The sequence below is a fragment of the Tetrapisispora phaffii genome, chromosome 8 (assembly GCF_000236905.1).
Source record: "Tetrapisispora phaffii CBS 4417 chromosome 8, complete genome".
Lineage (NCBI taxonomy): Eukaryota > Fungi > Ascomycota > Saccharomycetes > Saccharomycetales > Saccharomycetaceae > Tetrapisispora > Tetrapisispora phaffii.
In genome coordinates this window covers 251,573-264,988 of record NC_016527.1, presented here as the reverse complement: position 1 = coordinate 264,988, position 13,416 = coordinate 251,573, and the positions used below count along the sequence as shown (strand labels likewise).

The window sequence follows — 13,416 nt, the reverse complement described above, 5'->3', positions numbered from 1 at the left end:
ACAATGTTTATTCTCATATATTTGTTTATTATTTAATAAGTATCTCTGATCATGTTTTTTAAAAAAATATTCTCTAAAAAAAACAGTATTTTCCGCGACTTCCCGCGTTCGAATCCTCCAATACCGACATTTTGTTTTTTGTTTCCAAAAAAAAGGGATCGGTTGCACGTGATCTTTATATTTTATCATTTCCGACGAAATATATTCTAAAACTTGAAAACAGAAAATTGGAACTTTTAAAGGCGGTGGCAAAAAATAATCTTAACATACAGATATTTATATAAATGACTTGAATCAAAAATAGATAAGTTTATTAATTACTCTTAAGCTATCAGATCTGTAAACAATTGATCTAGATTGAACGGGAAGATAGTGTGCGAGTTTATTAAAAGTAATAAAATACAAATTGAACTTTTTTGAGGTGGTAAAAATTGGAGTGAGAACTTAGCATACCTTTTTTGATACATTTTATTTGAAGATCATTCTTTTTCGTTTGTTATAAAGGTAAATATCGTTGGATAATAATAATATTAATAATAATAATAATAATAATAATTATAAAAATAATAATAATATAATAATAAAAATAATAATAATTGAAACATGTTTTTAACGAGAAGTGAATATGATAGAGGTGTCAGTACTTTTTCACCAGAAGGGAGACTTTTTCAGGTTGAATACTCTTTAGAGGCCATTAAGTTAGGTTCAACAGCTATTGGTATTGCCACAAAAGAGGGTGTTGTATTAGGTGTTGAGAAAAGAGCTACTTCCCCATTGTTGGAATCAGATTCGATCGAAAAGATACTGGAGATTGATCGTCATATTGGTTGTGCAATGAGTGGTTTGACTGCAGATGCTAGATCTATGATTGAACACGCTCGTACCTCTGCAGTAACTCATAATTTATACTACGATGAAGATATTAATGTTGAATCTTTAACTCAGTCTGTTTGTGACTTGGCTCTAAGGTTCGGTGAAGGTGCTTCAGGTGAAGAAAGACTAATGTCAAGACCTTTTGGTGTTGCATTGTTGATAGCGGGTTATGACAAGGATGAAGGTTATCAATTATATCATGCAGAACCATCAGGAACTTTCTACCGTTACAATGCTAAAGCGATCGGAGCTGGTTCAGAAGGTGCACAATCTGAATTGCAAAATGAATGGCATTCTTCTTTAACTCTAAAAGAAGCAGAACTGCTGGTATTAAAAGTATTAAAACAAGTAATGGAAGAAAAACTAGATGAAAATAATACCCAGTTAAGCAGTATAACAAAAGATGAAGGTTTTAAAATATATACAAATGAAAGAACAGCTGAATTGGTCAAACAAGTTAAGGAAAAGGAAGCCGAAGAAAACCCAGAACAACATGATGTTGAAATGTCTTAATTTATTTGAAAGATTAGATCAATTCAATTACATCTTTACATAAAATAATTCATAAATTATACATACATATATACGTCATAATTGAGTATCAATGAATAAATAATAAAAAAATAAGTCAACTTTTCATGTTATTATTATTACAACTTCAATATATATAAATATATCAACAGTTAATCTATAAGTTGATCGAAGATCTTTGAGTAATATTTACTCAGATAATGATACCGACCGTTATGCTAATGCTTAGTTTAGTTGTCAACCAGTTGTGAATATTCAGGATAATCTTTAACCTTTGAGTTGAAAAACTTCTCTAACCTATTCGCATACTTAAAGTACGAAGTATTATCACCATTATACTTACGACAATTCTCAAAAATAAGTCTAGCATCATATATATAATTTTCCATCTTTTCATATCTATTATTTTCAAGTTTAACCTCCATGGTGCTCAAGTCCATAGGCTCTTTTATAAATTCATAGTAATCAGGAACTTCTTCTTTATTAACTGGTTGTAGAAATGGCCATGCAGCAGCATGATTTTGTAATTCTGTCAATATATTTTGCATAGCAGCATAATGTGGACCACGTTTTGGTCTTTGAGCTAATTCGTCCATTTCAGTCGTCCATCCAGCCTCTTTTAACCCTGGAATTGTCATTGGATCAATTGGGGTAATATTTTTTAAGTCTTTAAAATGATCCAAGCCAGCTCTGATGATATGTGATTGGGAAATTGTCCTAATCTTTCTCATTAAAGCAGCCTCTTGCAATAATAATATCTTTGGAGCATCAAGATACCGTATACGTGGAAGCATGGAACATTGCATTAGAGTACCACCTTCATAATCCTTAATGTAACCCATCCATATTTTTTTATCTAAAGTAATTTCTTTGGTGAAACCTTGTTTTTTAAAGTAACCAATAGCATAGTTATCGGCATATGTTAAGAAGTGTTTTATAGGAGATGAATTTCGTACATAATCTTTTAAATGGTTCATTAAATGTGCACCATAACCACGAACTTGCTCAGTTGAACTAATGGCACAAAAAACAATTTCAGCAAATTCTTTTGCTTCAAATGGACGGAATGTGATTCCACCTACGACGGTTAGTGGATGTCTGACAACAGCAATTGAAACATGGCTTCTATCATAAACTAACCTTGCAATATATTCTTTAGGCATTTTTGGCAATTGTTTTTGAAAGATATTTTTTAAACCGGTTAAAATCATCATACTTTCTTTAGAATTATCACAGTTGACTACTCTGAATTCAATTTTATTTTCTTTTTCCTCTAAAACACTAACTCTCTCTTTAAACGTATATTTCACTCCATCAAACATAAATGTGGTAACTCCTTTTTCTGTTTCACTCTCTAAATTAATTGTAGGCATTGTTTCAACATTTTCTACATTTTCAATTGATTCAATTTTCACAAGACCATTATCAATTTCACTCACTTCTACTGATTTATGATCCACAGTAGCATCATCAATATCGTTAGCGGGTTCTAGACCGGCACTCTCGTTTATTTCTCTATTTTCTTCCTTAAGATCTATTGAGTTTTTATTGCTTTCATCTCTGGTTTTACTTCCTGTAGTCTCTCCAGTCTTATCCTCAATGGTCTTTTCTGGTTTTTCTGGTTTTTCTGGCTCTTCTGGCTCTTCTGGCTCTTCTGGCTCTTCTAACTCCTCTAACTCCTCTGGTCCTTTTGGTCCTTTTGGTTCCTCATCTGCAACCCCATCTTTCTCGTTTCCATCTACCTTGGTTTCAATATAGTTACTCTTTTCCTCCATCTGCGGAATCACATGCTCATCTTTGTTATTATTCGTTTGCTTATTTTCTGATACACGATCTTCTTTACCAACTTCTTCCGTAACCTGATCGCTCTTGCTATGTGCATCTTCATCTTTATCTGCAATTACCTTTTCATCTGACTTTTCTTTTTCATTTATAATCGTTTTCAAAGTATCTTCTTTTTCATCTTGAATATTTTCCTTTACTTCAGGTTCTTTTTCAATTTTCGCTTTTTTTAATGGTGAACCTTTAGCAGTATTTCTTCTTCCCCTACGTCTTCCAACCATATCGATATATATACCTCTATTATCTCAATTAAATAATTGACACAAATATGTTCTTCTTGTATACATACATACCTTTAACATTTACGAATGTAAAATAAATTATAAGTATTCAATATTATATAGTCGATATTCACTTATGGTTCTTCTTATTTCACTTTTATTTACATAGTGTAAGATCAAATTTAAAAAATTGAAACTTCCGTCGTGACAAGTGATACTAAGTTTACTATGAATCTAAGAATGCTGATATCTGTATTAGATAACGAGTTTACTATGTTAATGACTGTATACATTTGCTGAAAGTGTTTTAGTTTACATTGAAATTATTTAAGAACCTATGAATATTAGGATAAATATAGAGGTGTATATAAAATATGATGTTAAGTGTATTAGTGATTTATTTGTATTATCACATGCTTTCCATGTTTGCCTTAGTTGCCATGCCTTCGTCACCTTGGTTATCATCTAATGTCATTTCATCTAATTCATCTAACAATTCATCGATGTCTATAGCTGGAGCATCAGCATCTTCTTCTTCTTCCATTTCATGTTCTTCTTGTTCTTGTTTTTGACTCTTATACAGATTAATGGTTTGTCTTAATTCTTGATCTTCTTCTAATTCTTGTAAGAACAATTCGTAATCTCTTTCAGCACGTTCAATATCTTGTTTTTGTGCTCTTGAACTGTAATCTTGAGAGGCTTCGATATCCTTATGTTCCTTGGCCATTCTCTTCAACTTCCAGTTTCTATTCTTTCTACTCTTTCTTTGGTATAGTTTCTTAACTAATACAACATCAGGAACATATTCAAATTTCAAAGTTTCAAATAGGTCAGAATTGTAATTAGAGTTTGCGACATAGTAACCCATAACTGTATCACCTGCATGACAAATAGCACCTAAATGAGATCTTGTATAATACGTTAGATCATTTACACCTAAGTCAGTAGCTCTTGCAACAGTTATATCAGCCAAAACTTTTTTACCTTTAGTTACACCAATTGGTTCCACATCTAAAACAATGAATTCAACCAGTTGAGATGCATCTGCTAATGTATTGAATGGAGTCCTCCAGTAAACATTAGCAGATAGATCAGCTGTTTGTAAAGTGGTTGGGTCCAAGAATTGAACAGAATTGGAAATCTTTGAACATAAAACAAATTGAGAAATGTCACCTAAAGACTTAGCTAACTTCTTTGGTAAAACAACTAAGTCATCTCTACATACTGGTACAATTTCAACAGAGAACGAGAATTTATATGTAGAAGAACCGGTATGTACATCTTGAGATATTAATTCTTCAGATTTCTTACATTTAATTGGAACAACGGAGTTTAAAAAATCGATCATCTTAGCTGCATGATTTTTTTGTGAATAGAAGAAATCAAGACCATCCTTTGTTTCAGTAATAGAAATTGTATCAATATGGGCATTATGTTTCAAAATCAATTGTTCTAAGTATAAGAAAGTTCTTTTGTGAGCAACTTTTTGTCTGATTTGGACAGTAGCTCTCCAGGTGTTAGTCGTGTATGATCTAGCACAGTCAGCACATTGCATAGCAACAACAATATATTCGACTTCAAAAGTTTGTTGAATAATAGTATTAGCCATAGCTTCACCTTGGACGGTTAACTTGACTCTAATACGTCTAGAATGGGGTTCGGTCCAAATAAATGATGCATCAACTAATCTAACTTTATTCAAACCTTTCAAACGACGCAGACATAAAGCCAATAGTTCTCTTGATTCTAATTCAGCTCTAATCCATTGTCCTGGTGGTTGCAAGAATCTTTCACAATTTCTACAGAAAGAAACATTAGCTTCTCTTGGAATACCTTCTGTAATATCAACAGTCAGCTTGATACAGTCGTAACACATAACCAAACCTTGAGACCCATCTATTGGGGTACCACAGTTACAACATAACACAGTAGCAACTTGGTTCTGGTGCTGGTGTTGCAACTGACTTTCATCCATTGGAGTGTAATTCATTTTTGCCTCTTGTTAGATTTACTTTTTGGATTATAGTTTACCGCTGATTTAGTACATAAATTAAATAAAGATATGAATAACTAACAGTGCAAGTAAGGGTGAAGATATATCTATGAAAAGCAGTAGATTGTTGAAACCCAACTCTTACTTTTTAAATAAAATCAAACTCACATAAAAACTCTATTCATTACTAATTAATTAAGTATATGTATCATATATTTTACAAATTACAAAAAAAATGCGATGAGCTTTGTAAAAATTTTTAACTGCGGATAGTTACTGACATCGGAATTAAATTTATAGTGGAAAAAAACCTTACATAGTGAGTAACAGGAAACATTGAATACAATATAGTAAAGAAGCATATAAATGGATGGTAATACATTGTTTAATAATTGTAATGATAACAATAAATATATGGTGTTAATATTTCAGTCTATAAACTATTCATTGTGTATGTATATATATTTAGTTGTTGTTTTTTTCATTTTATGCAAGAATATCAATTTCTGAAGCTTTTTTGATCGATATTTCTTTGTTTTTGAAGTCTTCTCTTTTCACCAAAATTTTCTTTTTCCATTGCCATTAAGGACTCACGTTTAGCCTTTGTGACTTTGGTTAAAGCTTTTCTTATCACGGCAGTATCATGAACTTTATCACATTTTTCCATTTTCTTATTTATTCTTTCTTCGATTGATTGAATTCTTGTTATATCTCTTGGAGTAACGAATGATATGGCATCACCTTTTCTGCCCGCACGGGCAGTACGACCAGACCTGTGAATAAAGGTGTCTGGATCTTGGGGTATGTCGTAATTGATAACTAGCTCGACAATTGGGATATCTAAACCTCTAGCAGCTACATCAGTTGCTATTAATACCCTTGCAGCATTAGCACGGAACCTTTGTAAAGAATTGGTTCTTTCTTGTTGCGGTAGTTGCGAATGTAAAGAGGTTACTCTAATTTCCAATTCCCTTAATGTTCTTCGAAGAACTTCTGCAGTCGCTGTTCTATTTACAAATACAATGGCACTTGAATCTTTATAAGTTTCACAAGTTAGTAATTGATACAAATAAGCTTCTTTGACATAATCTGGGACCAATAGATATTCGACTTTCAAAGTTGATGGGATAGCCACAGTATCAACAGTACCGACTTCATAACAATACAATGGTGGTTTGTATTCTTGTGTTGGTGCATTTTGCAATGCTCTTACTTGATCAGTTATTGTAGCGGTGAATAACAATGTTTGTCTTTTGTCCTTAGCTGGTAATTTTTGAATGCAGACGGCCAAATCTTTTGAAAAAGTACTAGTCAATAAGATATCAGCTTCATCTAACACCAAAAATTTAGTTCTTATTAGTCCACCAACTGTATCTTCACCACTTGCCATAATATGGTGTGCTAATCTACCTGGTGTGGCAATTATAAAATGTGGTTTTTTCTGTAATTCCAAAGCTTGTTTAACAATACTTTCACCACCAACTACGAGACAAATTCTAATATTCATGCTCGCACCCAATGCGGTAAATTGTTCTGCGATTTGCATAGCTAACTCTCTTGTTGGTGTTAAAATGACACCGAACATACCTGATGGATCTTCCGACCATTTCGTCAACATTGGTGCAGCAAATGCGACTGTTTTACCAGAACCTGTCTTTGCACCACCGATACAATCTCTACCATTTAGAATCGCAGGTATACAGTTACTCTGAATAGCAGTTGGAGTGGATATTCTCATAGCATTCAGAGCTTCTACCAACCATTTCGATAAACCTAATGACTTGAACGACTTATCTGACATATCTGCACAAATTGTTGTTATTGTTTAGTTTTATTTGAATAAACTATTCAGGCAATTATATAATTGCGTGAGATTGTATTTTCATGGACAATATCTTAATTATATGTTTAAGAACAGAAAAGAAGGCAATGTTATAATGTATGTGTATGCATCATTTCGATGAGATGAGATGAGGTTGAATGTTAAAAAATTTTAATTATGTAAAAAATGTATTGAAATGATGAAATCTAACTTACCCGCCTTCTCCCATTGTGTTAAATGCAAAAGAACGGAAATGACGTTTAAATATTTTTGAAACGCATGTATGCGGACCAGCACAAGATAACAATGAAGTGATGAGATGATTAAAATATATATAAATACAATGTGACTTCAGTTTGACTAACATCAGCATTCAATAGCCAATACGTAGGTGATCGAGAGATAACTGAATACGAAGATACTTATTCCCGCACTGAGGAAGATGGCACCAAAACAAAGCAACAAAGAACGCAACGGGGCTTTCAATCATGAAGTGTTGGATCGCTTACCATTGAAGGGACCAGACACTGTGAAATTTAAGATATTTGATTGTCTTGCAATACTGTACCGCCTCTCTTATACTAACGATGATATAATAGAAGAGTCTCAGATAAATCATAAATTTTTAAAACAAATCTTTCAACAATACGGCAATGAGTATAATGAATATGCCACAGAGATGGAAACTGTTCCTCCAAAGCTTGAAAATGACGATAAGAAAGATCATGTAAAGGATAATAATGATAACGTTGATGACATAAGGATAATAAATGACGTTGCGGAGAATGCAATTATTAGTATAACAAGAGAATTATGCGAAGCGCACAAAAAGTCAGTTTCTGATGCTCTTCAAAAAATGGAGATGATGGCAAATGATGATAAAAGAAAATTGAAGAGGAAAGATATGGAGACATTGGATCTATTGAGGCAACAGATGAGATCTGAGGTGGAGGCATTTTTCCAAAGAGTTCCAACTGGCGGGATGAAACCAACATCCACAGCAAGAGCCAGTAACAGCAGTACCATTACCATTGGAAGCACTACGAAACATAAAAAACATAAAGAGAGTAGATCTAAAAATAAAAAGAGAAGAATCGAAGACAGAACAAATGCTGATGGCAATTATCAAAATATAGTTGATTATAGTTTTGTTGATTTAAAGAAATCGAAAATCGATAGGTATGAACCTTATCAATCATACTTAAACAAGTGAACGACGCAGATCAAGTCTCTTTATAGAGGTCTATGTATGCGTGTGTGTGTGTGTGTGTATGTCGGTCAAAGCATAGAGAAGGTTTAGCATTATACATATAAGTAAATATGTTGTAATTGAAATCCCGTTTAATCGGAGAAAGGTTATATAAGGTTAAATATATTCATTAGTTTTAAGTTTCTCTATTGGATTCTGAGCAAAAAGTTACAAAGCTACTGAGTTTAGCTATGTTGACTTACATATAAAAATTTAGTAGTGGCATCTCTGTGTGTAGATGTGTCGTATACGCCTCTTTTGGAAACAGAAGTAAACAACAGAAGAGGTCTGTTTTTTTTCTTTTTCATTTTTTGCTAAAACCCGCTGCTCCGGTACTCTGTGGTTGCATTGACTGTTGTTGAATTTCTCCACGTACCTGTGTTTTTTTCTACTTGTCAGGTCCTTTCTGTTTCTCTCTCTCTTTGCCTCACGCTCCCCTCCGCTGTCAGTTTCATGGCAAAGAACATCAGACAACTAAAACCTGGTAGAAAGAAAGAAACAACGGTAACGTCGCAAGAACTTCGAAAACTACTGCGTACCAACACAATGGCATGTCCGCGTAAATGCCTGTGCTGTCTCAAATTAAGTCATAGCAAATGGACTCAATGACCAACAAAGAGTACGACTAGCAGAATCATATAAATATGATTCTGCTAGTCGTCGATTAACCTTGTGCAGATTTATGTGTGCATGTGTATCGTTGTCTTCAAACTACTTTTGTTTCTACATTGATTTATGTTCATTATATATATTAATTAATAAGGAAATTAGATTTTCACAAGAACCAAAAGACACCGTAAACCACCGCAGAGAAGGAGTGATGGTGTTTTTTGTTCGCCTCTTTCTCTACCTATTTTCTATTATTAGAAACAGCCAGAACGACGACGACAGCAACAACGAATCTGGCTTGACATTGTAGATGATTAATACTTATATGAGTGCACATGCACATCAACCATCCACCTTATCTGCTCTGTCCCCATCTCCTCTCTTCTTCGGCTATTCTCCTTCGGACTTAAAAAAATAAAAATTACCTAAAAAAAACGGTTCGATTCTGATTCGATTCCATCCAATCGATTTGATTAGGGGTCTGTTTGTTCTCGCCGTTTATCAAATTCCAATAAGTACAGTAAACTGAATAAAACCACATGTGTTTCTTGCTGTGTGCAATATGATTTGTCAAATTAACTGACTGTTTGTGTGCTATTTCCCGCTTTAACTCTTTTCTTTGAAAACAAAATAATAGTATAACTATCTATTCAATTTTCTAAGCTTCTCTTTTTGATTATAGGTTTTGCATTAAAGTAATAAACATATATCTCCACCCATGCTCATACCATTTAGGCAGATTGTCTTCATTCGTAATCTACTTTTGAAAGTCAACGCTATCCGGAACTTCACTTCTTTTGAATACACACACACGCGCGCACTGTCTCTCCCTCTCTCTCTTTGATGCTACACAATGCAATATTGTCATTATTGTTTCCTAATAATCAAATCAGATTCGAATAAATAATCAATATAGTTATCTTTCTAAATTCAACAGTATAATAAATCTCTAGAAAGTAGAAGAAGTTATCTTGTAAGATCTTATTGCTCATTTATTCATTCATGACTTAGTAGTCGTCGCATGTCATCTTTTCTGATGAGCCCAGACAACTATGGATTACTTACTCATAAATTATAGACCCTCTAAGAACTAAGCATAGCATACTAGACATACGCACATATATATATACTCATCCCTATACACAATTATAAATACCTTTATGTTTCAGTTTAATTTTTTTCTACCTTCGTACATTTTAAATCCATTATGTATAGTCTTTTCATTTCAAGTTAATTATATCTTGAACGGTATATATAAAAATCTGTGAATATATATATATATATATATTTGTGAGTGAACGTTGTATATTTATTTGTTTTTTGTTCTATTCTTATGGTTCATCTTAATTCTAAAATTAGATAATAAAAAATTAAAATTAACAGAAAGATACTATAAATTATAGGAATAGTGATTACATTTTCTTGAAGGTTTTTTTTATGTTTTAGAAGCTCATCGAATATAATAGATATAATTTTGTTGAGTTTGGGTTAAGGTTCTATTTCAATATTTTTCTTTTCTTAAAAAATTTTAATTGCATTCAAATAGTGGGAAAAAGATACTCTATATTCATATGTCTTCATCAAATAACAGTAGTGATAATAACAATATTTTGATAAATTCAGAACTAGAACAATTAGCAAATATAAATCAATTGACCATAAGGATTGGATGGTTGGCTCTAGATAATTCATTTTTATATGATTTAGAAAAATTAATATTCGATAATAAAGGTAATATCATACCTTTATTATCTATTGAAAATTATGAATTTTTAAATGATGAGCAAAGATTAAGAATTTTAAAAGAAAATAGTGACATTTTCTTATTTGAAAAAGGTTTAAAAGAAATTGAAAATTCATTCGCCAAGTCTTTGAAAATTAATCAAGATGAAGAGGATGGGGATGAAGGATGTGTAAAGGAGGAGGAGGAGGAGGAGGAAGAGGAAGATTGGGAATATGATTACGTTGTTCAATCACATTTTAAAAATTTGAATAATTTAAATGCTGTCGTCGGAATCGTCACAGGGTTGTTAAAGGAAAATAAAAATATAAGTAAATGGTCGATCTCTTCAAATGAACATGCTCTGTCACATCCGGGAAATTTATATATCAAAGGTATACCAAAAGAGATGACCATAGATGATATATTGCCGGTTTTTTTGAATTTTGGGAAGGTAATATCTTTGAAAATTAAAACAGATCAATCAGGTAATTCATTAGGTTATGGTTTTTTGTCGTTCCAGTTAGGTTCACAAGCTTCACTATGTAAAAATGAATTAAATGGCACTAATTTGAATGGTTCAAAACTTTTTATTAATTATCATGTTGAGAGAAAGGAAAGAGAAAGAATTTATTGGGATAATTTAAGAGAAAGAAATTTTAATGATAAAAAATTTAAAGGAATATTCATTGGTAATTTACCAATTTATGATGAAGATAAGAATTTAGTTAGTCCCGAAAAAGTGTTCGAAAAGTTTTGTATGGTATTAAAAGATGTGACGCCCATTGATTCAATTGTATCGTATTATTTTCCGAAAGAAAACAGTAACTCAAATATTGACTATGGAGATGATGATAATGCAGATACAGAACAACCTAAGGGAAAGATAAACGTTGAAACCTGTCCATTGCAAAATGAAGAAATTCCATTAAAAGGTTATGGTTTTATAAAATTTATAAGTCATGATCATGCATTAGCTGCTGTAGAAATTTTAAAAGATTTTCAATGGTTAGGAAATAAAATTATTGTTAATAAAGCTATACAAAGCAGACCCCACCATACTTCATTTAATGGCTCACCTCCTAATGTTAACAATAATAATTTAGCATACGGTTATGATAATGACGTAAATGATAACTACTACGGGGATAACATACCTATTTCTTTATCATCATCTTCTTTATCATCTGCTAATAATAAGACTAATAGTACTAAAAATAAAAATGGAAATGGCATGAAATATTATCATCCTGGCAAGAAGCAGATTAATAATGCCATTCCAAATTACTATAATTATAATCCTCATCCAACTACAGGCATGTTTCAAAGGAATTTCCAAACAAGTCCGTATGTTCAATATATTCCTTACTCTCCTGTGAATTCATTTGATAGCTCAGAATCAGATATATATAATTTGTCATCATCCCCAAGAGCAGTATCTAGGTCTTCTATTACAGCTACATCGCCTGAAAATGTAAATGACTTGTTTGAAAACCACGAGTACTCATATAATGCTAATCCTTCCACTGTGGCAAATTTGAATCATGGAAGCAGTTTTAACAGAAACACATTTCATTATAATTACAATTACTCTCCTTTTTACAATCACAATGGCAATTATAAATTTGTCAGTGGAGGAAGCAAAAACGTATTGTTCCCAAGACCATTAAATGATCAGCAAGAATCGAATTTGTATATTAAACATATACCGTTATCTTGGAGCGACTCCGATTTATATGATTTCTATAAAGTTTTTGGTGAAGTAATCAGTGCCAAAATAATTACAGTCGGTGGTAGTAAGAATAAAGTTACTAAATCTGAACGTACTGATTTGGAAATTCCTGTTGGATCTTCAAAAGGCTATGGATTTGTCTACTTTAAGAATACTTTAGATGCTTCAAAAGCAATAATCGAAACAAACAGATATAAAATAGATAAGGACCATATTCTTCATGTCTCATTTGCCCAAAAGAGGTCCAAATTATCAGATTATGAAGATTGTGTTAGCAGTAATATTGATAAAAAAAATTTTACTAAAGTTGCAAATGGGCCTAACCCTAAAAGTAATAGAGCAATATTTGTTGACTATTCAAATTTAGAGTATTCGGATCAAAGATTCATGTATAATAATGTTATGAATCAATCCATGCATCCAATGAATATTTATCAAATTGGAGCATCTAATTATATTCCCCAGATGAACAATTGGAACTTCCATATGATGCCGTCACCCCTTCATGGTGGAATGCCAGCTCATAACTTTGGCCAACGCATGAGTGTGCCTTATATAATTCGTGCGCCAGTGTCAGCAGCAAGTGATTTTGATGTTGGAAATTCAAAATATAGTAGAGATTAGTGACTATAAAAGTACAATTAAAAGTTTATATGTATGCATGTATATGTGTATTTAAGAATGTAATTATTTATTTTATCTGTTGCAAGGTACTTATTTTGACAACATTTGAAGACAAGATTTTCGTTATGAGAGGAAGGATATCTAGAAAAATTCATAATAAAATTGATGCATTAATATACAATTTATATAATCTATAAAAT

General features: G+C 32.2%; 6 protein-coding genes across 6 annotated transcripts; 3 read left to right on the top strand and 3 right to left on the bottom strand.

Annotated features, from left to right (window-relative positions):
* Positions 1-603: 603 nt before the first annotated feature.
* On the top strand, positions 604-1,386 carry PUP2 (proteasome core particle subunit alpha 5; the record flags this gene model as incomplete). Its single annotated transcript, XM_003686713.1, has 1 exon — positions 604-1,386. One exon carries the CDS (start codon positions 604-606, stop codon positions 1,384-1,386), a length of 783 nt encoding a protein of 260 aa, XP_003686761.1.
* Positions 1,387-1,634: 248 nt separating this feature from the next.
* Positions 1,635-3,467, bottom strand: GCN5 (histone acetyltransferase GCN5; the record flags this gene model as incomplete). The annotated part of the gene is made up of 1 exon (XM_003686712.1): positions 1,635-3,467. The coding sequence occupies one exon, from the start codon at positions 3,465-3,467 to the stop codon at positions 1,635-1,637; it is 1,833 nt and encodes a 610-aa protein (XP_003686760.1).
* A 409-nt stretch (positions 3,468-3,876) lies between these two features.
* Positions 3,877-5,457, bottom strand: NMD3 (ribosome-binding protein NMD3; the record flags this gene model as incomplete). The annotated part of the gene is made up of 1 exon (XM_003686711.1): positions 3,877-5,457. One exon carries the CDS (start codon positions 5,455-5,457, stop codon positions 3,877-3,879), a length of 1,581 nt encoding a protein of 526 aa, XP_003686759.1.
* A 502-nt stretch (positions 5,458-5,959) lies between these two features.
* DBP8 (ATP-dependent RNA helicase DBP8) lies at positions 5,960-7,261 on the bottom strand (the record flags this gene model as incomplete). The annotated part of the gene is made up of 1 exon (XM_003686710.1): positions 5,960-7,261. One exon carries the CDS (start codon positions 7,259-7,261, stop codon positions 5,960-5,962), a length of 1,302 nt encoding a protein of 433 aa, XP_003686758.1.
* A 463-nt stretch (positions 7,262-7,724) lies between these two features.
* Positions 7,725-8,495, top strand: TPHA0H01150 (uncharacterized protein; the record flags this gene model as incomplete). Its single annotated transcript, XM_003686709.1, has 1 exon — positions 7,725-8,495. The coding sequence occupies one exon, from the start codon at positions 7,725-7,727 to the stop codon at positions 8,493-8,495; it is 771 nt and encodes a 256-aa protein (XP_003686757.1).
* A 2,216-nt stretch (positions 8,496-10,711) lies between these two features.
* On the top strand, positions 10,712-13,216 carry RIE1 (Rie1p; the record flags this gene model as incomplete). The annotated part of the gene is made up of 1 exon (XM_003686708.1): positions 10,712-13,216. The coding sequence occupies one exon, from the start codon at positions 10,712-10,714 to the stop codon at positions 13,214-13,216; it is 2,505 nt and encodes an 834-aa protein (XP_003686756.1).
* Positions 13,217-13,416: the final 200 nt, after the last annotated feature.